This window comes from Sycon ciliatum, chromosome 11, assembly GCF_964019385.1.
Source record: "Sycon ciliatum chromosome 11, ocSycCili1.1, whole genome shotgun sequence".
Classification (NCBI taxonomy): Eukaryota; Metazoa; Porifera; class Calcarea; order Leucosolenida; family Sycettidae; genus Sycon; species Sycon ciliatum.
Genome location: NC_088653.1, coordinates 24,179,704 through 24,207,563, shown reverse-complemented (window position 1 = coordinate 24,207,563; position 27,860 = coordinate 24,179,704). Strand labels below are relative to the sequence as shown.

At 48.7% G+C, this 27,860-nt stretch overlaps 2 protein-coding genes across 2 annotated transcripts in view; one reads left to right on the top strand and one right to left on the bottom strand.

Annotated features, from left to right (window-relative positions):
• Positions 1 to 10,388, bottom strand: part of LOC135827208 (uncharacterized) — a 76,710-nt gene extending 66,322 nt beyond the window's left edge. Inside the window, exons 1-6 of the mRNA XM_065339737.1 lie at positions 9,916 to 10,388; positions 4,199 to 4,288; positions 3,083 to 3,185; positions 2,427 to 2,520; positions 2,199 to 2,259; positions 1,059 to 1,155 (exon numbers count right to left, since the gene is read on the bottom strand). Coding sequence (XP_065195809.1) covers positions 1,059 to 1,155; positions 2,199 to 2,259; positions 2,427 to 2,520; positions 3,083 to 3,185; positions 4,199 to 4,288; positions 9,916 to 10,132 — 662 coding nt within the window. The 5' untranslated portion in view covers positions 10,133 to 10,388. The remainder of the gene's footprint in view (positions 1 to 1,058; positions 1,156 to 2,198; positions 2,260 to 2,426; positions 2,521 to 3,082; positions 3,186 to 4,198; positions 4,289 to 9,915) is intronic.
• A 10,246-nt stretch (positions 10,389 to 20,634) lies between these two features.
• The window catches only part of LOC135827623 (flotillin-1-like), a 14,482-nt gene continuing 7,256 nt past the window's right edge, over positions 20,635 to 27,860 (top strand). Inside the window, exons 1-6 of the mRNA XM_065340089.1 lie at positions 20,635 to 20,962; positions 23,853 to 23,931; positions 25,451 to 25,541; positions 25,939 to 26,082; positions 26,933 to 26,977; positions 27,821 to 27,860. The exon at positions 27,821 to 27,860 is cut by the window's right edge and continues 35 nt beyond it. Of these exons, the coding sequence (XP_065196161.1) occupies positions 20,917 to 20,962; positions 23,853 to 23,931; positions 25,451 to 25,541; positions 25,939 to 26,082; positions 26,933 to 26,977; positions 27,821 to 27,860 (445 nt within the window). The 5' untranslated portion in view covers positions 20,635 to 20,916. The remainder of the gene's footprint in view (positions 20,963 to 23,852; positions 23,932 to 25,450; positions 25,542 to 25,938; positions 26,083 to 26,932; positions 26,978 to 27,820) is intronic.

The following is a 27,860-nucleotide window of genomic DNA, read 5'->3' as shown; positions in this document are numbered from 1 at the left end:
ACTGGCACAAGTGCCGAGAAAGACCCCATTAGCCGCATCCATGTACCCCTTGTGCCTGGCCACAAGTTCCCAGTTGATTGTGGGTAGCAGCACGGCTAGAAAAACCGCCCGCGATTTTTACATGAATTGCTGGCCCCAGGAAAAAAACTTCTTGGCAATTATATTCACACTCTAAGGAGATATTTGCCGTGTTTGAAAACACACAATTTCGTCCATTCTAGAACTTGTTCCGATGCATGCACCGTTCGATCATACAAATTCCGTCGCCAGAATCGATGGGATCCAATTTCTCGCCGATTCTGAAGAGAGGGCGGAATTTCTAATTCTTTCGCCAGAATTGATGCACTCGACGTACACGCCATGCTAGGTCCACGAGCACGCGAGGGTGTACGGGATCCCACGTGAGCCCCTTTCGCGATTTTAATGTGTCGTAGTTCGTTTACATGGCCGCAATCCGTTTATTCTGTTCATTCGAGAAATATAAAATCTGGATCCAGTATGTGTAATCGAAAGCGCCTGTTGTGAAGACGAGGTTGGTACGACTTCGACGATGGCTAGGGAGTTGTGTGTGTCGCTTCCTCTGTGGGAGCTCGTGCTTTTCCTGCCAATTCGAATCTCACTTGACTGACTCACGACTGCCATCCAGAGCACACGAAAAGCGCGAGCTCCCACATAGGGAGCGACACACAACTCCGTTAGGAGATATTGGGTTAAGAAACTTGTTTCAGTGGAGAACAAAAGTACTTCCAGACATGAGTGGATACACTTGATTTTAAAAGACTGTGTTTGGACGACATTTAAACAACACATTATGCACGCCCAACAACGTGGACTGAATACAGTCAGACCTCGCTTATCCGGTCCTCTCTTAATCCGGACGCCTCGCCATCCGGAAGAAAACGTTAGTTACCGACTTACAGCATTATGTCATGCATATATACTGTATGAGTGTTCGATTATCCTGTTCCCTCGCCTATCCGGATATTTTTGAGGAAACGGATGTGTCCGGTTAAGCGAGGTCTGACTGTACACAGGTAAGCAATTACCGTACACCTTACCGAGAAAGAGTTCGTGATGTTTCATAGTCATTGTTAGTCACTAGAGCTCCGTCGACCAACGCATCGAAGAAATGCCCCACAATGGTGAGGATCGTCCCTGTAGGCAGACATGACACATAATTATGTGTGTGTAAGTGTGTGTGCGTGTAAGTGTGTGTGCGTGTAAGTGTGTGTGTGTAAGTGTGTGTGTGTGTGTGTGTGTGTGTGTGTGTGTGTGTGTGTGTGTGTGTGTGTGTGTGTGTGTGTGTGTAAGTGTGTGTGTGTAAGTGTGTGTGTGTATGTGTGTGTATGTGTGTGTGTGTGTGTATGTGCGTGTGTGTGTGTGGAACTGTGTGCATGCATATGCTCAATAGGAATATCTGACGAACGGTCGGCCCAAGCCCCAGCCTCCTCGGACCAAGACCATTCGACTCACACCCTTCATTCTACGGACTCTGAGAGATTTCACTTTTATTACACACAACTGAAGCTTTCAACAGGAGCACTGTTGTGTATGAAAAGTTGTTATATTTCTACTACACAGCTTCATAGTACGTATTGCGCATGCTGGGATTGATTGATTGATTGTTGTTGTTTTACCTATAAACCAAGAACCTACTTTGAAGTACATGTACAGTCAACTTGGCTAATAACGACTGCGGATATAACGACAATTTGCGAATAACGACAGGAGTTCCATGCCCACAGCAAAGTCCCATCCAACAATAGTACATAGAATGAGACTTCGGGTATAAGGACACTTCGCGAATAAGGACACTTTTCTGATTCCCCGCCGAGTGTCGTTATAAATCAAGAACCTATATGTCCTTGGACTGATAAGTCATGCAGACGTATTTATTCAGCTTTTATTTCTTGTGTACTTGCATACTGGTATTAGTTTAGTCCCACAATCTGCGATAAAATGATCCGCTGTAGCACCTACTCCACTTTTATGTTTATGTATCTATGTCATTCGGATCTTCCCAAGTTGTACAATGTACTGTTGAGATACCGAATTCAAATAAATCAATACCATACCAAGTCTGTGAGTGCATGTTAGCCTGTAAGGATGCAACCTGAGAATGTACGTTAGCCCGCAGCGGGGACGGAACGTGACAAGCGCTGAGTGACTCAACACACAAATTACAGTAAGTCTCGTACCGGCCCTGGCAACGAACGGCTTCACACTGTCCACTGTGGGTGTGTAATACCAGTTGCGAAACTGCAGCAACAAACAACAACCACAACAACAACAACAACAAAAACTTGGTACGTCAACGGAGAAGCAGCAGCAGCAGAGCAGCCACCACCATCATCCCCGGCCAGCAGCAGCAGCACCACCATCACTATTCTACCCTAGTAGGCTGCCACAGCTGATGATGTACTTACGGTAAACGTGCATCGACTGCAGCGAATAGGCACGACGTCACCATCAACTCTGATGGAGATACTCTGGTACCACCTCTCCACACCAGCATTGGACCTGGACACAGGCAGCAACGGCAGCACCAGCACCACCAACAGCAGCAGCACCACCAGCACAAGCAGCAGCACCACCAGCACAAGCAGCAGCAGCACCACAACCAGCACACGCAGCAGCAGCAGCAGCAGCAGCACCAGCACCAGCACCACCAGCAGCAGTACCAGCAGCAGCACCACCAGCAGCAGCAGCAGCAGCAATGGCAGCAATGGCAGCAGCAGCAACAACAGCAACAGCAACAGCAACAGCAGCACCACCAACAACAACAGCAGCACCAACAACAACAGCAGCAATGGCAATGGCAGCAACAGCAATGGCAAGTGAACAACTAACTCACACATTACTCTCCACAACAGAGCGAACATTCCATGAGCCAATGTTCAGAGTCGTTCCAAGTCGTCGCCTTCGTGCGGTAGTTTGCTCCACTCGCGGGCTTGCAAGGCCTCGCGAAGAGTGTCGGCATCGTATACCTATCCGACCAAGTCTCCTGCCGTTGAAGACACCCCCCCCCCCCCACACACACACACGTGTGCAGAGAGACATGCGACAACACCACTCATCCTACCTGGTAGTACAGGCTATGACCTGGGGACTAGTCTTGTGTCGCTGCACGTCACACTCGTCAGTCCCGATATGCACTTGAACGTCACTGAGTGGATTTCCAAGTTCTGGAACACACATACGTATGTACACGTATGCACATACACAAAACACACGGACACCCCCCCCCCCCCCCACACACACACACACACAAACACACGCTCACGTGCACACACATACATACACGCACACAATAACTACAACACACTGCTTGCGGTACGGGGAGTGTTGGCCAGGGAATTGAGGTGCTGCAGGGAGAGGTCAAAGGGGTCAGTCAGGTAGTCACTGCTGCAGCAGGAGTCTTGGCGAAGCCAAGAGCGGATAGTGACACCCGAGGGACTGAGACCGTGAGCCCTGAGTAGCTAAAAATGGAAGAGGCCAGCACCCTCTATTCACTTCACCAAAGTACCAGTATAATATTATGAGTAATGTGAAATTGAGACATAGGTGTGAGTACACGCACACCTCAGACCTCAGACATGCCCATCGCGAAGCGATGTTAGCGAACAGCTATGTTAGACATAGCAACACGCACACGCACGCACACACACACACACACACACACACACACACACACACACACACACACACACACACACCATTGGACCATTGGACGCCCATCGCCGGAGGCGATGATTGCGATGCTACAGCAGAAGCCATACAAACTTGTGCTGGGATTGCACCATTCAACAGCTTGCAAGGCTGAAGAACACACACACACACACGCACGCACACACGCACACACACACACGCACACACACCCCAACACACACACACACACACACACACACCAACACACACACACCAACACACACACATGCACGCACGCACACACACACACGCACGCACACACACACACACACACACACACACACACACACACACACACATGCACACACACACACCAACACACACACACCAACACACACACACACACGCGCACGCACGCACGCACGCACACACACACACACACACACACACACACACACGCACGCACGCACGCACACACACACACACACACACACACACACCACTGAACCTGAGTGCCCGCTACATGAATATAATTATAGCTACTACTCACTGTGTCCACTGCAGGGTGTGATAGTCACCATAGTTCCACCCATTACACTACCGTAGCGAGGTTGAACATCACAGATAGATGATGACTGACCTAGGAACACCAGGCCAACAAGAAGAACGAGGAGCAAAAAGCATTTGCCGTACAAGGAGATCAGTAAGAACTCAGATGGTGGGCCAAAGGAAAACAATTGTAAAAGTGGAAAAAAATGTGGGCACAAGTTATGCGATCCAGATTTTTGAACAGTCAGACGTGCACAATCTAGCACTAACTACTAGTACTAACCGGCATAGGGTCTATTTACAGCATATGCCATGCATACATACAGTATGTGTGTTCGATTATCCGGTTCCCTCGCCTATCTGGATATTTTTTGTGGAAAACGGATGTGTGCGGTTAAGCGAGGTCTGACTGTACTGCAGAACTGCAAATTTAATAGAACACTCCTGCGGTGGTCACTCACACCGGCAGTGGTGGTCTTCACTGAAGTCTGCAGAGGGCAGTGTTGTGGTTCCGTTGTTGTGCCTGATCTGTTCCGGGATCAGTTATCCCTGCTCTGCGGCCCTTGGTGAACACCGGATACAGGCAAGGCAACTGGTCCAGACGATGTGCCGTGCCGAGTTCTAAAACAATGTACCTGACAGCTTGCTTCACCACTCGCCACGCTCTTGTCTACGAGCTTTCATCAGGGCGTACAACCACAGTGGAAACTGGCCCACGTCATACCCGTCCATAAAAAGTCTAGCCGTTCAAAGCCTTCGCATTACCGACCAGTGTCACTGCTGTCTGCCATCTGGAAAATAACAGAGCGCATTGTCAACCATCAGCTTGTCAACTTTTTCCTGGAGAAACACCAGTTGCGCAGGCTCCCGACTCGGCAGATTGGATTTCGCCGTGGTCTCAGCACGGCAGATTGGGTTTCGCCGTGGTCTCGACTTGGCAGATTGGGTTTCGCAGTAGCCTCGGCACGGCAGATTGGATTTCGCCGTAGTCTCGGCACGGCAGATTGGGTTTCGCCGTGGTCTCCACATGGCAGATTGGGTTTCGCCGTGGTCTCGACACGGCAGATTAGATTTCGCCGTAGTCTCGGCACGGCAGATTGGGTTTCGCCGTGGTCTCGACACGGCAGATTGGGTTTCGCCGTGGTCTCGACACGGCAGATTGGATTTCGCCGTGGTCTCGGCACGGCAGATTGGGTTTCGCCGTGGTCTCGACACGGCAGATTGGATTTCGCCGTGGTCTCGGCACGGCAGATTGGGTTTCGCCGTGGTCTCGGCACGGCAGATTGGGTTTCGTTGTGATCTCGGCACAGCAGATTGGATTTCGTCGTGGTCTCGGCACGGCAGATTGGGTTTCGTCGTGGTCTCGGCACGGCAGATTGGGTTTCGTCGTGATCTCGGCACGGCAGATTGGGTTTCGCCGTGGTCTCGGCACGGCAGATCTGCTCACCGTACTCCACCATAACTGGGCACAAGCAGTTGGTATGGGCGGCTGTGCACATGCCATTGCAGTACGCATAGCTGGAGCCTTCGACAAGGTGTCCCACGCTGGCTTAGCTCACAAGGCTGCAGCGCTAGGCATCTGTGGCCTCTTCTCGGCTGGCTGCACTACTACCTGCAACACCACCGATCACTGTGTGTAGTCCTGAATGGCCAGAGGTCATCGCCATTTGAGATCTCTTCTGGTGCACCCCAAGGCAGCAGCATCCTGGGGCCTACCTTATTTCTTGTGTGTGTAAACAATGCCAGCACATGTCTCTCGGGTGGAACCAAGATGGGTGTATACGCCGATGACTCCACTCTCCATAGCATCCTCCAGTCACGGGAGCATTCTAGCCCCGCTGTGGCTGATCTCCAACTCTCGATTGACCGACTCCACGCCTGGGGTAGACACTGGAAGCCTACGCGTTGAGCCGGCCAAGTGGGTTCTTTAGGTGTTGTTACATTTCTTGTTACATCCCGTAGTTTTCGGTGGGTTTCGCTGTGCGACTATCAGCAGCGTCTTGTGCTTATTTTATTCTTATCTCCATGCATACAATTATTCAAGGAAAAACGAACAGGAAGAGGTTATTATTATTATTACTTCGAAGTATTATTGTTATTATTTGAGGGATTCCCCAAAGGCCGAAGCCTAAATCAAGGGGGTCTCCGAGAATAAATACACGTGTACAATACGTGTACAATAGGGGCAATTTTTGAAAGGAAGAAATTATTAAGATAAAAAAGGATTAATGTGAAGAGGTTTAATTAAGAGGTCTGAGTAGAAGCAAACGAAAAGGGTTCTGGTAAAGAAGGGGGGGGGGGTAATCAGGAAGTGAGAAAACCTCGAGGATGAAATCTATAACTGTGGAAATGGGACTTAACGTGTCGGCTAAATACACCACAGGTTTCAGATATCCTAATCTCGGTAGGCAGGGAGTTCCACGTGGTGATCATGGAATGTAGTAGAGTGGAGCGGAAACAGGGACCAGTGTGAGTGGGCAGGAGGCAAAAGTGAGTTCTGCATGTGCACTGAAACCTGTGATATCCAGACCCCGAAGTTACGCCACTTCGGTCTACCGGCCACCTTTTGGGCGAGTTTTAGCCGGGAAATGTTACTACTCTTTTGTCACTTTTCGTGGAAATAGTGATGTCATATGCCATATTCAGGCATTTCCCCCCCCCCCCAAAAATGTATGTGATTCAGAGTTACGGACATTTCGAAGTTACGGGCAGTGCCCAGGTCCCGGACCGCCCGGATAAGCGCGGTATGAGTGTAATACTGTACCAATAAATAGAGGCCATTGTCGCGTGCTCACAGCAGACATTTGCATGCGCGTGTTATTATTCAATTTATTGTGAGAGAAGACCTCAAAGACTGAGTGTATTTTTTATGTCTTATCATATAAGTGATTCCGTCCAAAGACTGACTAGTTCATACTAGCGAAACGCGCACATCAATCATCATCAGTTTCAAACTAATACTTACGCCGTGCGTCGGAGACGCCTGTACTTGGTCTGTGGCGCACAGCACCAAAAATGATGCACCGTGCAGTTTTCCTTAGTGACACACGGATACTGCGTACTTCGAAGTAGTCTGCACGCAGCACCTCGCCGGAGTACAATCATGTCGCCTTGCGCCTTGCGGAGGCCCGCATACTGTGTGTCGGATGCGGCTCAGGAGTCCCCAGGCCAGGGCAGCAAGCTTGGAGTAGATCTACGAGTGGCTCTAGCAACGCCTAGCGCCCCTATGGCTTATAGAACTCGACAGCAGCGGCTTTCTACCGGCCATTTCAACGTCGTTGGAGGACCTACCGGTACCGGTACACTTGTAAACATGTACAAAACATTTTTTTACGAACACTACACGGTCAAGTAACTGGTTCCATCGACAAAATGCTACCGTGCTGGCCAGATAGGTGCGTTCGGAAGACATTTCCGCCACGCATCGGAAACGGTAAAGTGTCGAGTAAAACTTACTGTTGCTTTACTACAAAAGGCTACGACATGTCGACAGCCTTCGTGGTCTTCAGAGTTCAGTTCAGGATCGACTGAAAAGTGGAATGAACTACTACTGTACAGTCTGTAGTGTAGTACATGAGGTCATTGCAGATCTATAGTATACGAAACGTTTTGCTTTTTTTCGCTGCTTTCGGGAAATGACTATGTGCATGCAGCCGACTGTGGCGCATGCCTGACGCAGCGGAAGTCTTGGCATCGGGCGATCCTGGATCAGCGGCGGGTCACCAGGTCACGCTGTGACCTGGTGACCCTTCGACCATGTCCACAACGCAAGTCGACGGAGTAGATCTACTGAGTAGATCTACAGTAGTCTACGTAGATCTAGGGTGAAACACCTCCCTCGCAAACGAACTGTGAACAGTAGATCTACTGGTCCGGATACGGGGAATCCTGGGCCACGGTTGAGACATGCCCACAAGACCATCACACAAGTGGCAGAGAGGAGATTGTTTTAGGCCAGACTGGAAAACACTAATTGTAGGAAACTGAACTGCTGCCTGGGAGTGTATGAGCTGGTGGTGCATGATCTAGCTAGCACAGTAGCAGTGAGGCTAGCACAGTAGCAGTGAGGCTAGCACTGTAGCAGTGACATTTCGCCTGATATTGGGCGATGTCGACACGCTCCAAGCCCTCGGAAAGTTAGTTCCAAGGGTCGAGGTCTCTGTGACCTACCGCGGGCCATAGTAGTCGAGGACTCGCAGTCACACCAAGACCATGACCTGTAGGCGCTGCACCATGAGGAAAATTGTCTTGATTGGTTCACTTCATGCGCTTAGGTGCCAAAACTTCAAAAGGCGTGAACAAAGCGTAGCTGCTGCTTAGTCCTGTTACCCATTCGGCGTTCGCACAATTATCTACAGATGAAATTGTTGCTCCTTCTCACAGACTCATCCTTCTCCTCCTTTCTTTTATCCTCCTCTCACCACCCCTTCCTTTCACTTCCCCTCCATGATTCGATGATTCCCTGTCTTGTTAGTGAGCATCTCTGCTCGTTTGGTTCTGCAAATTCAAAATAAGACAAACAAACAAGTTTAGTTTAGCCCAATCTCTCGCTAGCATCACTCCGGTCAACTGTGGAGACACTCGCAAGCAACGTATACCTTCACAGGCATCGGGAACCAACTTGAAAACACAATGCACGGAGACGACACCCTCCTAGAACTATCACCACCACCACCACCACCACCACCACCGCCACCGCCACCGCCGCCGCCGCCGCCGCCGCCGCCGCCGCCGCCGCCGCCGCCGCCGCCGCCGCCGCCGCCGCCGCCGCCACCACCACCACCACCACCACCACCACCACCACCACTAAGGTCTTCCACTTCCAGTTGCAATAGTCATTACAGTCAGACCTCGCATAACCGAACACATCTGTTTCCACAAAAATATCCGGATAGGCGAGGGAATCGGAAAATCGAACACACAATACTGTATGCATGCATGCCTCATGCTGTAAATCGGTAACCAACGATTTTCTTCCGGATGGCGATGGATCCGGTAAAAAAAAGAGGACCGGATAAGCGAAGTCTGACTGTATCAGATGTTATCGGTCTTAGGGCTTCCTCGGGGAGTGTGTACAGAATAAAGCCGGTTCAGTTGTAGTGTTGGCTTTGAGAATCTAGCTGCTAGTTGTTAGCCCCCACATTCACACACGGCTTTCCACGCAGCTTTTCCACACGGCTTATCCAGTCTGATTAGGATCTTTTTGAGGCTTGCTGAAAGGCAGGCGAAGTAGGCGTTCAAGGCGTAGAGTAGGTCAGGTAGGATAAGAGCTGTATAGTAAAGGAAGGACTGCGCACGGGTAATGTCTGCTCTGATGTCTCGCAAGACTCGGAGTTTGTAGGACACCTTCTTTACTACAGCAGCCACTTGACCTGTCCAGCTCAAGCGCTCGTCCAGATAAATACCAAGGTATTTGGCTGTGCTGGTTTGAACCAGAGGAGTGCCACGACATGGACATGTAACTGCATGCTCCAGTCTGCTCCGCCGTGTTGTTGTTTTTGTTGTTGTTTGGCTTTATTTAGACTTCCAGCGGAGATGCCCAGAACCTGGGTTTTCTGGGCTTTGAGGGAGAACCTGGGTTTTCTGCGCTTTGAGGAAGAAGCTGGGTTTTCTGGGCGGTGAGGAAGAAGCTCGGTTTTCTGGGCGGTTAGAAGCACCTTTCCCTTAAACCAGTGAATGGGTAAGTTAACGTTAGTTTAGCAGTTGTAATTGACTTACCTTGGGCGGACGCTCGCTCCAGCAACGCTGTACTGAGCCCGAACCACGTGACCAGCAATGGCACAAGTGGCAGCAATCCGGCAGTGGCGCTTTGCCGGCGTGCCAGTCCTGGCGGAACGGCACATCGCTCCGTCGTCACGTTCAGACTGTCTTTACGCCCATTACCACCATCGCACTCTGCTCCTGGTTCGGCCGCTAGGAGCAGATCCGAAGCCATCGCTAACGCTTTCAAGCGGCAGACAAACAGACTGGCACCAAGGCCTCTGCGGTCGTCCGTCTCGCATCCAGAAGCGGACTCAGCCTCATCCAGCAGCCCAAGGCCAAGGTGCGCCCAGTGGAGGTCCCGCTTGCACACTAGAGTGTGTTCTACGGGTCGACCAGGGATGCGAGCTCATTTGACTTCGCTCTCCTCAGAGTCAAGTGGTGTTCTTTTCGCAAACTCCTTGCGTCTGCTCCTAAAGCGAATGTTGTAGATCTGGACCGTGTCGACGGACACCACCACCAGTGCCAGGCACCACCATACCTACAATACAGGCTACATAGTACAACATGTCATGTACGTATTGACTTGTGCATGGTGTTGTGCCAGGACCACTCAGCACTACAGCAGGCAAAGAGTTAGGTCGGGTCCTGCTAGCTGGACATGAAGTATGATCTCATCAGGTCTGAACTGGAGACTGGAGTGGCCTAGCGCCCCTAGACTGTGTGCTGCTAGGCCGGCTGGTGATGTTACGACCCGCCCACGATTCGGCTAGACAGGGTTCAGCTAGTGCCAATACTAATACTAGTAATAGGCAATACAATGTACTAAATCAGTAGTGGGGTGCTGACTTCGACTTTTAAAAGCTCGAGGCAAAAACGGTGTGAATGATCACCGGCATGCATTCTACGCGTGCGCCAGGTGTACACACTATAATAAAAAAAGTATGGCCACGGTGGGAAGAGTGTGTCGCTTCGCTAATCAGCGTTACTGTCACCGCATGCACTGGGAGAAGAGCCAATACGGCAATAGCAGCTATGTCCATGTCCATGTCCATGTACATCTGGCACTGTGCGGTGCAGCGTACGTGTATCCTTCCATACTACTACTACTAGTATAGTATTACTATTACTATGGACTGCGGTTACGCGATTATAGGAACAGCTTAGCGGTGAAGTGCTGGCTGTGTGCGTGGTGGACGTGGTGTCAGCTGGAGACCATACGTAATGCCTACGAATGGCTACGTTCGTCGCCGCTTTCAACCAGGAGCTGAGGCTGGGAGTACTAAACACAGGTATATCCAGTACTCCCTATAGCTGGTGTCAACAATACATCGGACCGGGGTAGTACGAGTAGAGCGCAAGGTAACTGGTTGGTTCGGGAGTAAAGACTTTTAGGTACCGTTACGAGTAGTATGCATTCCCAATGGCAATGGCCATGTCACTTTTTTCTTCATGTCAATGCCCCACACACGCTGGCTTCCACATGCAGTATGCATAATTATTATGATGCAGTGCAGTATGCTGGTGTGCAGGCCGGCCGGATGAAGAAACCATTACCGGCATTACTGCTTTTTCACCATGACAGGCAAAACAGAAGATTTAAAACTTGTCTTCGCCTGTCATGGTGACAGGGCCGTTCATTGAGCTACACCGACTGACTGTGAGTGTTACAGAGGCTATGGCAAGGGCTGCTGAGACTGCAGGCTGCTGAGACTGCATCAGATCCGGTGGAAAGTGATACCAAGTCAGAGTCCGAACCCGGGGTTTTCTTCCCCATACGGTTCAAATGGTCGTAAGACCGGGACTCTGCCAACCGGGTTGTGGTTGTAGTCCGGAGTATTGTACTGTGCGTCCTCACCTTGTAATTATAATAAACATGTTGTCAAATTCGAATACATGATACCCAGGTTCGAAGTGCGGATTTGGCATTTCCCCAGCTCTCCTAGTACTGTAAATGCCATATATACAACGAAGTGCTAACTCTAACGAGTTAACGAGGAGAAATCGGTCGTTAAAATAGAAATCGTTATACAGAAATCGATACATATACTGTCCTATTGAGCGTTGAGAATAAGTGAGAATCGTTACCTTTGCTACACGTAATGGCTTTTACAGTATTCTATTCTATTTTATTCACACCGGAACTGCTGCTGCTGCTGCATAGCTCTAAGTCTAACGACTTAGCAGCGTCTCGCCTACACTTGACTCGTTCGCTATGACTCCCCTCGTGACTTCTCACCTTGCTCTCCCTAATATTCTGGCTGCCCGTTTTGGAGCCATCAGTTGCCTGATGATCGTAGTAATACGTGAAACTCAGAGTTGCGACACAGCTTCCAATCTATCTCTTGCGAGTCACACTGATGTCGACCGAGGTAGCTCTCTTGCTACTGTGAAATAGTGACATGTACCCAGCTAATGTCTCTGCTTCGTTCAGGGAATTCAGAATAGGAAGTCTGCTGTACCACCCGCTCTTTTCTTTTTACTTTTAAAAGCGATTATTAGCGATAACATGGAAATTTGTTCCTTGGCTCACCATCTGAGTTCTTAAAGCTATTATTCATTTTCTGCTGCCCCCGGTTATTTCTTTTATTAGTAGTATTTTCTTTGCCTTCGCTTTCTTGTTATTGGGCAACTTGCCCGTTAGAATCTGCGAAGTAAAATAAACAACAACAACAACAACAACAAGGCGGAGGCGCACTGTGTTGAAAACACTGCTCCTGACTACAACCATCATCGGCTGGCAGAGTCCCGCGAGGCTGTGAAATCACTAGTGGTGAAACGAATATGATGCATTATTTTCTTCCCATTATCATCTTCTTTCCTTCATTCTTTCTTTTTTTCTTCTTCTCTTGCCATGGCTGGCTAACGCCCCCTCCTTTGCATTGGCTTCTGCCACTGGACGGTGAAATAATAATAATAATAATAATAATAATAATAATAATAATAATAATAATAATAATAATAATAATAAATAAATAATATCAAAACCCAGCAGCCGAATGTTCTTTGGCTTTAACGAACGAACGAACGAGTGCTACGCCCAGAAGCGGCTCGTCCTGGTGTGGCGCTGTGTCAATGGGAAAGCCAGCAGTGTCCTCCAGGACCTATTCTCACCATCAGCTGGCAGCACCACCCGGCACCAGGTTTCCAGGGGCCTCACTGTCCCCTCGGCACAGTCAGAAGCCGGCAGATCTCGCCTGGCCTTTCAGGCAGCCTTGGCCTGGAACGCTCTCCCAAGGAGTGTAAGGGAGATCAAGGCTGCCCAGCAATTTAAGCTTGCCTCCATCCCCTACACCTTGCAATGAATGCTCTGTCTGACTTTTCCCGTCCACACACCACGTCATTTACTCTTCTCTGCGTGCTTGTGCGCTTATGAACTCTTTGTGTTCCCTCTGTTGACGCTTCAAAATCGCTCTATTGACACTGCAAAATCGCTCTGTTGACGCTGCAAAATTGCTTATCATCTCCCTCCCTCCCCTCTCTCTCTCTCTCTCTCTCTCTCTCTCTCTCTCTCTCTCTCTCTCTCTCTCTCCCCGTAGCTCTCTCCCTTTTGAAATTCGCTTCCATAGAATTGGGCACCATTGCCCGTTTGGCCTTGCGAAGCAAAATAAAAATCAACAACAACAACAACGAATATTCTTTCGTTAACACGGATGACATCACACACCCTCCTCTCAGTCATTTTATTGGATATTGTCACTTTTATTAGGCATGACAAACGAAGGCACATATTTCTCCATCATTTCTAGGTCAATTTTCACAAAATCCCCAGCTGAAGTGCATTCTACACGCTCAAAAAACAGCTCAAGACGTGATTTTTCTTTCGACTCCCCGGGCCGCCATAACTCCATTCCAGAACCTCGGATCGCGTCCGGGTTGGTTCGAGACGACAGCTGAGAGTTTTCTAATGCCGATGGAACTTTCGATGAAGCGGTTCGGTCAAGTATTCGCGAAGTTACGGAAGTTTGAAGTCGCCTGCTAAACTCTGCATACCCGGTTAGCGAGAAATATTCGTTCGAATGTGACAAACCGAACGAACATTCGAATATTCGGTATAATTATTCGTTTCACCACTAGTTCAAATCACCCAAACCAAAAAGGGATCGATGAGAGAACAAACCTCCTCTAGCTCTCACCAACGTTAGTGTACACTGTCCAGCTTCGGAACGGCCAAGTTCTCAAATCCATCAACTAACTTCCTCTGTGCGAAGTTTTGAGTCCTCTCTCTGAAGTCACACACAAGTGCCAGAGGCACGATGCCTCTGTCGAAAAAGCCATAGCACAGATTTCGGCTCCCGAACTTTACATATCATCAGATGCTGCACAGCAGGGGCGGTGGCATATTGGATGGAAGTGGGGGCGGGGCAGAAGTAGCTCCTCCGACCAAGGGTCTGGGATTCATGTGACTCATGTGCGCCGATACGAAGGAGAAATGAAAATGTGCATACAATAGAAAAGCACCTTCGAAAACGATAATGGAGAGAATTGGAGATGGGACATAACGCAAAGCAGTGCACTGTGGAAATATTTTAAGATGGAGAGAACTGATAATTGCATAACGATGACTGGTTGAGCGAAGGGGATCAGAGAGGGGCAGAAGGGAGTTAGAGTGACGTCAGTATAATTATTAGGCTGGTGTGTTGGCTGCGATGGAGAGATCATAACCTGTCTGTGCCACACTCCCACTTGTTGCGCCGCAAGTGGTCGTTGCCATTCTTCTTGAAGGTGTGCATACTAGTACCTCTGCGAGAAGGGGGAGACTGCAGAAGGGTAGGTGCGAGCTGATTCCATGTTGCGATGAGGGAGTGGGGAAATGAGCGGAGTGAGCATGCAGGAAGGATACTGGCGAGTTGTGAAGGATGATGTGCTACAGATCTGGTTGTTTCACGAGTAGACATGCGGCATTGCGGTGCGGTTGCTGATGGTGGCAGAATGGCTTTCAGCATGTCCGGACCCTCCACAACGTGTAGCCTGTACAGGAAGCAGAGCCCTGCTATGGTACGTCGAATGTCCAGGCTCGGGAGGTGTGATCCGTGTAGCGCACGGCGCTGGATGGCAGTGAGGCGGGCCAATGTGGTGGAGGCCGTATTCTTCCACACCAGCATGCCATACTCTAACACAGAGCGGACAAAGCCACGGTACACGATTGCCCGGTGCTTTGTTTGGGTCTAGCACAGCCGTTACGGAGGAAGCCGAGCCGCTGGGCTCCCCGCACTGCAAGCTATCGGATCATGGCTGCGGAATGCCAGCTGCCTGTTGAAAGTGACGCCAAGAAGCTTGAGTCAATGAGTGCCTCTACTTCTGGCACGACTGCTCCTTGGAAGCATATTATTACGTTTGCCACGGTTTGGAGGGTTTTGGCGAGTGGTGATGCCTGATGGCTGATGTGATGGTCAATGCCTGCGATCCTCCACCTGCTTATTCCCCATGCTGCCAGTGCCCACTACTACGTGTACTACTACCGGTACTAGTGCACACTGCCTTTTACTCATGTTACTTGTATTGTAGTTAGTTGTGTGGCCGTCGGGCTGTCTCTTCTGCCAGTCGTCTATGTCCGGTCTGGGGTTTTTTTTTTTTGTCGTCGCGTCGGCATACGTGCACTGACAGTCTAGTTTAGCTGTATGTACATGTATGCAGTCTGTATGTATGCAGTCTGTATGTATGCAGTCTGTATACTTCAAAGTATTACAGTGCTGGCATCTCCAAAGAAATCCGACCACCTAGCGGTGCGCTAGCAGCGTTAGCGATTCGTACGAGACGCTAGGGGGTCGGATTTCAGTTGCCAGCACTGTACAAAGAAGTGCACTACACGCATACATACCTGCACTCAGTGACATGCATACAATCATACCTGGACTGCATACATACATGTACATACCTGCACTGTCTGCATGTCATAGTACAGTAGTAGTAGTAGTAGTAGTAGAATTTATTATTTTGATAGGGAAGGCCCTACAGACGTTGCCGTCTTGTTACAGGGAACCCTAAGTGCTCTTATACAGAGCGAAACAAAAACGGATAGATGCTCAACCTGACGACACGAGACAGGCAGAGAATTCCACCTATCAGCGCCAAGGAAAGAAATAGAGAACATGCCATATCTAGTGGTAGCAGCGGGCAAAGAAAGTGAAGAGAATGATTGCGCTCTGGTGCGCCTCTCGGTGCAAGTAGCAGCCGACTGGAGGGTGAACAACTGAACATTGACTGATTGAGGAAAGAAGAGGACTTGTAAGCTGATGTCAGTGATGAATACAGCGTCATACATGTACCTGCATGCACTGAATGCATACATACCAGGGTGTTGTAACTCGCAACCCTGACTTCCCGTATGTCACGTGATTGTCGCCTTGGAGTTGACCAATGACAGATCAAACAGCGCGGGCTGGAAAGCGCGGTCCTGCCTGCTCAAGGACAAAGGTGATGGAACTGGATCCACTGCCCGTCGTCAAGTGACGACGGGCAGGAACGGATTCCACTGCCCGTCGTCAAGTGACGACGGGCAGGAACGGATTCCACTGCCCGTCGTCAAGTGACGACGGGCAGGAACGGATTCCACTGCCCGTCGTCACTTGACGACGGGCAGAAACGGATTCCACTGCCCGTCGCGTAGGGCAGTAGCCACTGGGCTGACTCTCTACTTCAAGGTCTTTCATTGGTTACTAATAAAATAACTAAAGCAGAAGAGCGACTGTTTGCAACCACAACTGTCATCATGGCGCTCCAACATTTGATCTGGAACTGGGAGAAAAGAAGCCCCTTTGTTGAACGATATTGGCGTCTGAATGAGCTCCTCCGAAAAGTTGAGGAAGAGACTGAAACTTTTATTGCGGAGTCGCTCGCGAAGGAGATCTTGGACGAGCCGGATGAGCCTCAACCAAAGCGCGCAATGCTCAGCAACCTGCAGGATCCGCGCAATTTGCCGAGGTTTCCGATCAAGACGTGGGAAAAATCCGTAGGAACAGAACAGCCAGAATGCCCGATGCCCAGTCGGCAATGTCAATGGCACCGCGAGAAAAAAAGCCCTATGGTCTATGGACTGCTAGAAAAACTGTACCAGAAAACAATCACAAAACACAATGCAGGTGTGTCTGTCATGTATCTCTTTTAGGGCTCAAACGATTAGTCCGATTAACCGGTTGCAGACCGGTTACGAAGAATTAACGGTTAACCGATAAAGATAACGGTTACGCAGTAACTTTTCAGTCAATTTTTCAAGTATCAGGTCGTTGCAAAGTGTGCACTTTCGTGGGCTGTCGCGCGCGTACGCAATTTCTGGGCTGTCAACTCGGTCATATCTGGTCTCTTGGTGTGAGAGTATGTATGAATGAGCATGCAAGAGAATGCACACGTGTGCGTTGTACTGAATAGGGTACATTTTTTGAATGAGTATAGTCAAATATACGGTTAAAAAAGAGTCCGCAGGATTGCCGTGGCTGGTTATAACCGGTTAACCGACCGTTAGCTTAGCAGTTAAAGGGGAAGTCCGGTGAAAAATTTAAATTTCAGGGTCGGTAGAGTTTCGGCCGCTGAGTCGAATGGTGTTGGTCCCACGTGTCTCCGACAAAGCGTTCTCGAGATATTTCCGTTTGAAAAACTGAGTTTCGGGGGCTGCGCCATGACGTCATGCGGCCGCGCCACACCCTCTGCAACGTCATAGCGTGCAGCTAGGTCAAAAGGAGTGCGTGAAAGCAATAGTGTCAGTGCTATTTCAAATGATTTGGCGACTGATATTAGGTGGTGCAAGCGACCCCGAAGGCATGACATGTCTTTGTAACTCCTTGTGAGAGTGAGGATGCAGCCATGGCTGACCTTCATGAGTTCGGTCTGGGGCTGAGAACCTCGGTAGTCAGCTGAAGAAATGGCCGCGCGGGCCGGTCAAGAGTGAGCGCTACTGAGTTTCCGACTGATGAAGAAGCAGCAGCTATTGCAGACGAGGCTGATGTAATTATCAGATCGCTGGAGAGCAGGGTCGCCAAAATGGAGAAGAGTGATGCGAGTGCTCTAAATGTTGTTCCATACCGATTAGATTCGCTTAGACTCCAGTAGCCTGCCACATGGTGATGTTTTGGTGCAAACTTGGAATATTTCGGACTACTCAATTGGAGAACAGTGCAGGCTCTTTGAACCACGGGCACGACTCTTCGCTCGCAACGCTATGGAATCTGAAAGTTCTAGGTCCGAGAGCTGTTCGCTGTTTTGTCACTTGTCACGGTTGTGCACTCATCGCTGTAGCATAAAATAATGAGGCGCCGCGGGTGCGGAAAACTAAAATTTTCTTTCTCAAAGCACAACCACCGGCACCGGCAAGGAGAAACGCACGTTCTCTGACTACATGACTGTACAATACGACTGATACGAGTGTAGTACATGACAAGTCCGTGTGTTGACTAGTTTTCTGAGTCTTGTGCAGTTGAGTTGTGACATGAGTTTGTTGACTGCACTACAGCTAGATAACACACTGCACGCACTGCATGCACGCAGCGCAGAGCGCATAGACCATGTAGACCATGGGCTAACGGAAAAGTCCAACTCGGAAACGGCTGAAATACGGTATAACCTCCAGGTTTACCGAGCTGCAAATCACAGGGTACGTAGTGTTTGTAACACTGAATCGAATGGTCTTGGTCCGAAGAAGCTGCGATAAACGGTTCCCCAATCGAACGCGCTCCGAATATGGCCATTTTTGTACACAACTAGATGGTGTGGCGACCTGGCTGCACGCTGTGACGTCATCACCTGGATCTGGGTGATGCGCGCTCAAATTCGCACATGTTCGATTGGGCGTATCTGACGAACCATAAGCCGCAGCCTCCTCGGACAAAGACCATTCGACTCAGCGCCCCGAACTCTACGGACTGTGAAATTTAAATTTTTCACCGGACTTCCCCTTTAACCGTCAGGGGTAAAACCGTGACCGTTTGAGCCCTAATCTCTTTATTTGGCTTGGGTGCACACGGGAAACACGTTCCAGTCACTCATAGTAGGCACTTCAGGCGGTTTTTTCAAAACCAGAAATACTCGTATTTCTTTCTTGTATCCGATTCAGATAGGTTTAGGAAGACTCCACAGAAAATTTGAAGCAAAAAGAATAACTTGGCACAGAGATATAGCCATCCAAAGTCGGAGAATTGAATAACGGCAATTTCAGTATTTCGACGGCACCAGCAGCATATCAGAAATTGGTAGGACTTGCTTCAGTGTCTATAGTGGCAAAATACCAGGCTCGCTGGAAGCAGGTCAAAATAACCAGATGAATGCAGAAACAGCATGGTTTGGAAAAACTTCGCATTTTTCATCCGTCCGGCAGCTCAGACGAAGATATCGGGTGTGGTCACCATGGCAACTCCATAGCAACTCCATCGCAACAGCATGAAAACAGTGCAGAGAAGCCTTTGGAAAAGCATAAGATGAGACTTCGAGGTAAGATAAAGTAACTACAATAATTCAGTGCCAGAACACATTGTTGCTACATGTACAGTACTGACGTGGTGACGAATACGGAGGAACAATGAGCCGAAGACTGAGCAAACTAGAATTTTACCGCGTATTTGACGGAAAGAAATGACAAACTATTACATGTAGAACATCGTTTGCAAATGTTTGGGACTACTGAAACTTCAGCAACTCCAGCATGAGAGATTTTGTGCATAGAGTGTGTGCTGGATTCTTGGTATAATATCACCGTCAATGCTTTTCTTGGTCGCTGGAAGCCACCTGCTGATCAGCTGACGATTTGTTCCAAGCAGGCCGTTTTGATGTCAGCTCTCTTGGTCCAGTCGCTGAAGTATATACTGTCCTACTCGTCGCCTGCAGGAGAGGACGACTGCTCCGATGCGACTCCAATATAACACCTGGCAATATTTCTTCTTGCGCAGCCATGCGCATGGGCTCCGACGAACAAGGACTACTGCCGGGAGGACGCCTGTCGCGGCTCGCTTTCAATAACACCTCGCATTATTTCTTCTTGCGCAGCAATGCGCAAAGTGTTGGACAAACGAGGACAACTGATTCCGAAAGGAAATACGGCGCTGAAGACGATGAGCTACATGGCAAATGCGTGCAATCAAGTGAAATGCCCGAAAAATCCTTGCCGATTTTACTCGAACTGTACGTGAGTTCAAAAAATTGCCGCATCATGACGTATGTGGGCTCAAACGAAAGCTGAGGGCCTCAGCTACACGCTGCGCCACACGAGAAGGCCCTGCGCAGCTTCCGTGCAGCTACAGATCGATCTATGCATGCCCCTTTCCGTGGTGCCACGCATGTACGCGATTCAGCGTTAGCACTTTTTGACAGGTCGTGTCACGTGACTGAAGTGCCTACTCATAGAGTCATATATAGTCACTCATACTCGGCCAGCACCGCTGTTATCCAGCCCTTGCCGCTATCGCGGCGCGGGCTGGATTCCGCGGTACTGCCCTCGTACTCGTGCAGGAACCTGTACTCCCTGAGGCACCCTGCCTGTGATAGTATACATACCTAACCAGCTGCATTGCATATGCATGCACATATTGTGACATAATCATTGCACACCAAAAAAAAACGAACAGTAACAAAAACTAACATGAGTCATGACCGTAGATCTACTTGCACTGCAGACTGCATCCAGATCAGAGCGCAGCTGTTATCAATCGCATCAAGACTACACTACCGCCAAGTACCGCGTAGATCTACCGGGGCTGCGGGAGTACGAGTCACTGCACAGTCACATGTATGCACACCGGATCTCCTGAAAAAATGTGAAAAAAGAGCTTGGCCTTGAGAGTTTGGGTTTGTCTCGTGCTTTTCCAGTGGCTTTGGAATTTGAAGTTGAGCCTGAGATCCAGTGAGGAGGTCTAGATATCCAGGCAGGCTGTTTGCTCGCTATAAACAAAACCCGCCACCAAAGCCTTGGCTATTGCGCTCCACTGAACAAGGACTTGTCTTGCCTTTCGGGAGGCTTGTGAGTTGGAAGGGCAGCGTGTTTGGTCGTCGCTTGCTGTGCCGCGCCGCGAATACTGAATAGAGACATTCGCAAGGATGGGAGTCGCCACATCGGGACCCAATGAAGTTCTCGTCGTTTCAGGTAAGGCACATGCAGCATGCAGAGAGCAGCGAGCACCACTTGAATGGCTTTCTGCTGAGTGTGTTCCGCCGTATGTCCTTGCCCTGGCAGCAGTGCAAGTCAAAACTGGCTGAAATAGCTGCTAGTGCTCGCTGATCATGTTCACAAGGTAGATAGAAGACCGTCGGAGAGGAATGTAAATCGAATGGCCTTTGGAAAGAATCTCTCGACCTACCTTTACTATGCACAAGTTGTTTACTTGATTGTATCCTTCACGGGGCTGCAAGCACGCCAAAATTTATGGTTTTTAGTTGACTATATTATCGTAACTATTTGTGTCGTGTATGCCGTCGGGAGCCCTTGATCTCTCTCTAACTCTAACTCTGACGCTCTCTCTCTCTCTCTCTCTCTCTCTCTCTCTCTCTCTCTCTCTCTCTCTCTCTCTCTCTCTCTCTCTCTCTCTCTCTCTCTCTCTCTCTCTCTCTTCTCAAAGTCTTTCTTTCTTTACATTCACCCGTCTTTCGTCCCCAGTGTTCGACCAGCACGTGCAACATGCGAGTATACATTGTACAGGGATGAATTTATCCTGTATCGCATCGCAGTTTGCGATGCAAAATCGATCATCTGCTATTCAAAAGTCACCGTGACTCGCAAAAAACTGCGATACATACAGACTATCCATGCCTAGCCTGTGCTATCAAGTAACATGCATACAGTGCAGTGTATGTGGTGCAGACAATATCAATCTGCGTGTACATGTATGATTCAGTCGTTTTTTTTGCAAATGGGCTTTCAGGCATCACTCTCAAGAAGGACAATATGGTAAACACCCAACCTTCAAAGAAAAATGCTAATTAAAATCAAAGACTGCTACACAATTGTGATTTTGTATAGCAGAAACTGCTATGCAAAAATATGACAATAAATTCATCCCTGTTGTAGTTGACAGACTCAGTGGCATGTGCGGGCTTGACCCATGATGCGGTGAAGGCCACGCAGTCCTGCTGATCGGCATGTGTTTTCCAGAATGCAAGATTCCGAATTAGACTACTAGCGAGGGGCCATAATCATAGGAGTTGGAAGGGGGTGGAATCTCCCTTCTCCCTTCTCCCTTGAGTACTAGGAACAGAACATACGCAAACATTGAGTCAAAGCGTATGCACTTGATCATACCTCTGCCAAAGAATTACTCAATAAGAATTCAGCCCTGAGTGAACCCATCTCAGCTCAAGTAGGGATCTCAGCGCGTGCAGTGCGCAGGGTGTTTGCGCATACATTGCGTCATCGAGTTTTGAGTGCAGCTCGGGGACACAGCAGAAAAATGGCGACGGTGGATTTTCGACACTAGGGCCCGCGGTACGCGGTGGACACTAGCGGAATCGTCATCTTCATCGTCGTTCGAACATACTTTGTAATTCCCGCTGAAAGACAGCGTGGCCAAGGCGATATTAGAGAGGTTCCGCACTACGTAAAGTTGAGCAACTTTACGTTAGTGGGCGGGAAAAACCCGTGAATTCGCGAGTTTGCACTCCACTTACGGAAAGTTGTCTACGGAGAGTACGTAGATAGGGCTCTGATAACGTAGCTGGTCCGTAAGTGGATTGGGGTACAAATTTATGACTCTCTCCCCCGGTCGATCTGGTCGTACACTGCCGCGGTCGGAGTTGCCAAGGGCAGCTACGTGATTTGAAAACTCCGTATGGCGGAACCCAGATCCGCATGCAGTTTACGTAAGACTTTCCGTAGATCGACTACGTTTTTTACTAACGTAATTACGTTATGCGGAACCTCTCTATTGCCCCGGTCGATTTTCCTATAATTTTCCATGCGGCAAGAACCCACTTCAGAGAGGATTCAGTCAAAAATTCAGACGTTTCTCCGGTTAGATTGTCCTAACTTCGATTTTCAGTGCATCAGCAATCGCGAACATCGCCGCCATTATCACTCAGAGAGAAGACATCGCGCTCAGTAGAAGAGGTGTTCACGCTGCGTCCAAGAGTGAAAGATTGTGCTCTTTGACCCTCCATAGTTTCTCTGAGAGAGTGTCTGGGAGATAGGTAGCTTGGAAATGGCCGTAGAACGTGCTTTCCTGGACGCAATATTCAGCCGTTTCTACTGTCTTCTTCAACTTGATTTATTTCGAAAAAAAATGTTCTTTTCCACGATTTCTGCACTGGACGCGTTTGGGATCGAAAATCTCACCTGCGCAGACTGGCTGCGCAGTTCACGCGCTGAGATCCCTAGCTCAAGTTAGGAGCTCCACACTCTTGGTGATGTACAGTCAACTAACTTGGCTTATAACGACTGCGGATATAACGACAATTCGCGAAGAACGACAGATTTTCCATGCCCAGAGCAAAGTCCCATCTAACTGCAATACATATAATGAGACTTTGGGTATAAGGACACCTCGCGAATATAACGACACTTTTCTGATGCCCCGCCGAGTGTCGTTATACGCAAAGTTGACACGAACTACAGACACCGATCCTAGTTATCGCCGTTAATTTGATCAACGGAGTATAAGCCGCACGTCCCTTTTTTTGGGTGAATTTTGAGTGTTCAACCTGCGGCTTATACTTGGGGAAATACGGTGTACTCCTCCTCCCCCCCCCCCCCCCCCCCCCCGGTAGGCACCGGCGGATGATGCCAGCAGAAAAGTTGGCAGAATTCGGTGCTTTTTCTGGTAAGTTTCATGCATGTTTCGTATATGGATAAAGAAATGGAGTAGAATTCGAGGAATTGCCCGCCATAAGGTTTGTATGGTTCTGCCAATTTCACTGCTTTTCGAGCAGAATCTGCCACCTTTTCAAGCAGAATCCGCCGGTGCCTACCCCCTGGTGGTACCACTTGCCACTGCCCTGTGTGACCCCACTGTATGTTGTATGTCTGGTTTTGCTCTCTAACCCAGGCTGTTGCCGCTCGCCACCAACCATCAAAATCAATGGTGGTCGGGCAGTGTACTGCGAGTGTGTGCATCGTGTTCAGAGGTACGCAGTGTGCTGCTGTCCGCTACGCTAGTACTGACGATGCTATCATGTGTGTGTGTGTGTCAGTGTGTGCGCGTGTGTGTGTGTGTGTGTGTGTGTGTGTGTGTGTGTGTGTGTGTGTCAGTGTGTGTGTGTGGGGGGGGGGGCAGTGCATATGTGTCAGTGTGTATGTGTGTCAGTGTGTCCGTGTGTGTGTGTGTGTCAGTGTGTGTGTGGGGGGGGGGGGGGGGGGCAGTGCATATGTGTCAGTGTGTGTGTGTGTCAGTGTGTCCGTGTGTGTGTGGGTGGGTGTCAGTGTGTGTGTGTGTGTGTGTGTGTGTGTGTGTGTGTGTGTGTGTGTGTGTGTGTGTGTGTGTGTGTGTGTGGGTGTGTGTGTGTGGGTGGGTGTCAGTGTGTGTGCGTGCGTGTGCGCGCACACGTATGTGTGTGTGTGTGTGTGTGTGTGTGTATGCCATTCAAAAGGAGAGCTCTCTGTTCTGCTTGAAGTGTCCTGCTTTCTTGGTGTCTCGTGCTCGCCACGATTACTGTGCCTTGCGGAGCCCCAGCTCACTTACACATATTTCAGCCACCATCATCCAGTTTTCACGTTCGCTGTCAATACGTATAGATTATAGACCGGTTAGGAGGTCTATACAGGATATATAGACCGAGTAAAAGACCGAGGTCCCCCGAGGTCTTTTACGAGGTCTATATATCCTGTATAGACCAACTATGAGGTCTATAATCTATTTATCGTGTTCTCCACGCAATAGTTTCTCTTCATATACGACATATCCTTGTAATTCTAGTATTATACTATAGCCTATACCGCATTGTACTGCATTGAAAGTCAAGATCATTGTTTAAACTAGGTTCACCATCGGTAGCACAGTGGCTGGGTGGTAAGGAAGAGTGACTGAGATTCACAAGGTTGTGGGTTCTAATCCCATCTTGTGTATTTCTGCTTTCTTCAAAAATTTCTTTTTCTAAGTTGGAGAGAAAATTTCTAAGTCCAAGAAGTTCTAAGGAGTCAAATATAAGTAGTCAAATATATCGCGTATTTGACTAAGCAGTCAAATACGCGATATATTTGACCGCTTAGGTATCAGGGAAATTAGTGGGGTCAAATACTAAGAAGGCGATAAAGTCTCTTATCTCTCGGTCGCAGTCCCTCTGACTTGACTAATGTCTTGGCGTAGCCAACACACCTGTTTCAGCAGGGACTTCCTGACTACCTTTGATCTCTCACCGTATCCTTTCACTCTGTTGCCCAGAACTCCCCGTAACGCAAGCAGTATGTTAATGTGTGTGTCCATGTGTGTGTATGTGTGTGTGTGTGTATACGTGTGTAACGTTATGTTTTGTATGCATCAATGCCCGTGTGTGTGTGTGTGTGTGTGTGTGTGTGTGTGTATGTGTGTGTGTGTATACGTGTGTAACGTTATGTTTTGTATGTATCAATGCCCGTGTGTGTGTGTGTGTGTGTGTGTATGTGTATGTGTGTGTGTGTGTGTGTGTGTGTGTGTGTATCTACGTGCAGGTTGAATCTAAACATCATGACAATCAATGTGGAGACACACAAGGTGTACACCAAGCTAGGAGTGGCCGTGTCAGTCAGCGGAGTCGCACAGGTTAGTCTCACTGCCGCACGCCATTGTTCTTCCGCATGTCAATATTATCACCGTTGGTACACACACACGCACACACACACACACACACACACACACACACACACACACACACACACACACATACACACACACACACACACACACACACACACACACACACACACACATACGTATGTATCAATTTCCCACCGTTAGGTTTTGCTGGGCAAGTCCACTACAACAGTACACACTGTAATACCAGCTCTGCATAAACTTTGTACGGTCATACTCATTAATGAACTAGATGTACTAGAATGGGTCGTCCATGTATATGTACCTGCCCAAAGTGGGGCAACGTGCCTCGCAAAAAGCTGACGGCCATCTTCGATGCGTACGTGTGTTGTGGCCGTGCCTGCAGGTGAAGATTCCCTCCAATAACAAGGACATGATGAACACGGCCATCACGCAGTTCCTCGGCAAAAATCAGCGCGACATCGTCACCATTGCCAAGGAGACGCTCGAAGGCCATCAGCGAGCCATGCTGGGAACGCTCACCGTTGAGGTGAGGAACCAAATTTTTTAAATTTTATTATTTTTTATTTCAACTTGGATGGAGAGCCAAGGATCCCCCTCCTCCACCCTACACAGTGTCTCCCCCCTCCTCCACCCTACACAATGGGTCCATTGTTATTAGGCATCTGCCTGTTTTGGTTTTCTCCACTATAAATAAAAGAATACTACAGACGACCTACCCTTATAACGATATTTGCGTCCGACCAAGAAATATTGTTATAAGGGTAATATTGTTATAGGGGTAACTGGTTCACTTCATACACATACGTCATAATACATGGGTTTTATTCATTTTTTACACTCTCCATAGCATAAAAAAACGAACGTACATGCACATCATGTACATGGACACAGTAAGGTGCCCACTGCCCACTGCTGCCCCCATTGCATTTCATCATGTCCCAGCAACTTATCAAGTGAAGCTTGCCCTGCCTGGATAGTGGGCTCTACATACATGTATTGCCTGCTAGCTATTGTTATAAAATGGAAAATGTCGATTGGTCAGCCCATTTTATATCCTTATAGGGGTAATATCGTTATAGGAATATTGTTATAGAGGTAAGGCATTGTATACACAAGTCAATGGAGTGATTTGGTTTGGCAGAAAAATATCGTTATAAGGGTAATCTCGTTATAGAGGTTATCGTTATAAGGGTAATCTCATTATAGAGGTTATCGCTATAATGGTAGGTCGACTGTACTACTACTAGTATTAAAATTGAAAAAAAGAGGACCATAAGTTTACAAGTTATCCGTTTTGTCCAACACTAACGATGATAAGCAGGATAATACTATTGACTCATGCTTTAGTATGCTTATGCTATTTCTCGCACCTGCAGGAAATCTTCCAAGACCGACACAAGTTCTCACAGGCCGTGTTTGAGGTGAGTGAGCTGCTGTGCTTGTTAGTCTGCCTCACTAATACAGTGAAACCTGTCTAAGACGACCGCTCAAGGGACTTGCAAAATGTGGTCTCTGTTACCAGGTGGTCTCCTTAGGGCGCGCGCGTTCAGACTACCGATAAAAAGTGACGGAATGGGAAAGTTTCCAAGGTGATTTGGTCATGTGACGTTACTGGCACGTTACCGGCGGAAAATTTTTACTGCCGCAGGTGCTGCGGCAGTAAAACTTTTCCAGCAATAAAAAAGTGCTCAGGCTGCATGCGCGCCGGGAAAAAGGGAAAATCCCTTGTCAGTGCCGCGGTGAGAGCTGCAAAACTTCACGGTAACGTTAGTTTGTTATCGGAAGTGTGAATGTCCATCACGGTTTATCGGCATTCACGGTTTGACGGGATTCACGGTAGTCTGAACGCGCCCTTATCCAGGGTCATTTGACTGGAAATAGCATCCCTTGGTCCTGGCTGCAGTGGTATTCTTGGGCAGGTGGTCGCCTTATCCGAGTGGTCACCTTAGACAGTTTTTACTGTACTCTCAGATTGTTTTAAGGCCAAGTGGAAGAATTATTTCGAAATGCAGCATATGTTTTGCTATCCATTTTCCATCCTTACTGTGGGGTGATCGCGATGTACGATTGTGCGACCATATGAAACATTGTAAGAAACAAAGATCTCCTTCAATGCGAACCTGCCTCTGGAACAGGGGGTTACGTGTAGCAAGAGGGAGCCACATGTGTGTGTTTGTGTGTGTCTGTGTGTATATGTGTGTTCGTGTGTAAATGTGTGTGTATTGGTGTGTTCTCTGATTCCCACATGATTGTGTACTGTGCAGGTGGCATCAACAGATTTTGTCAACCTGGGCCTGACCATAG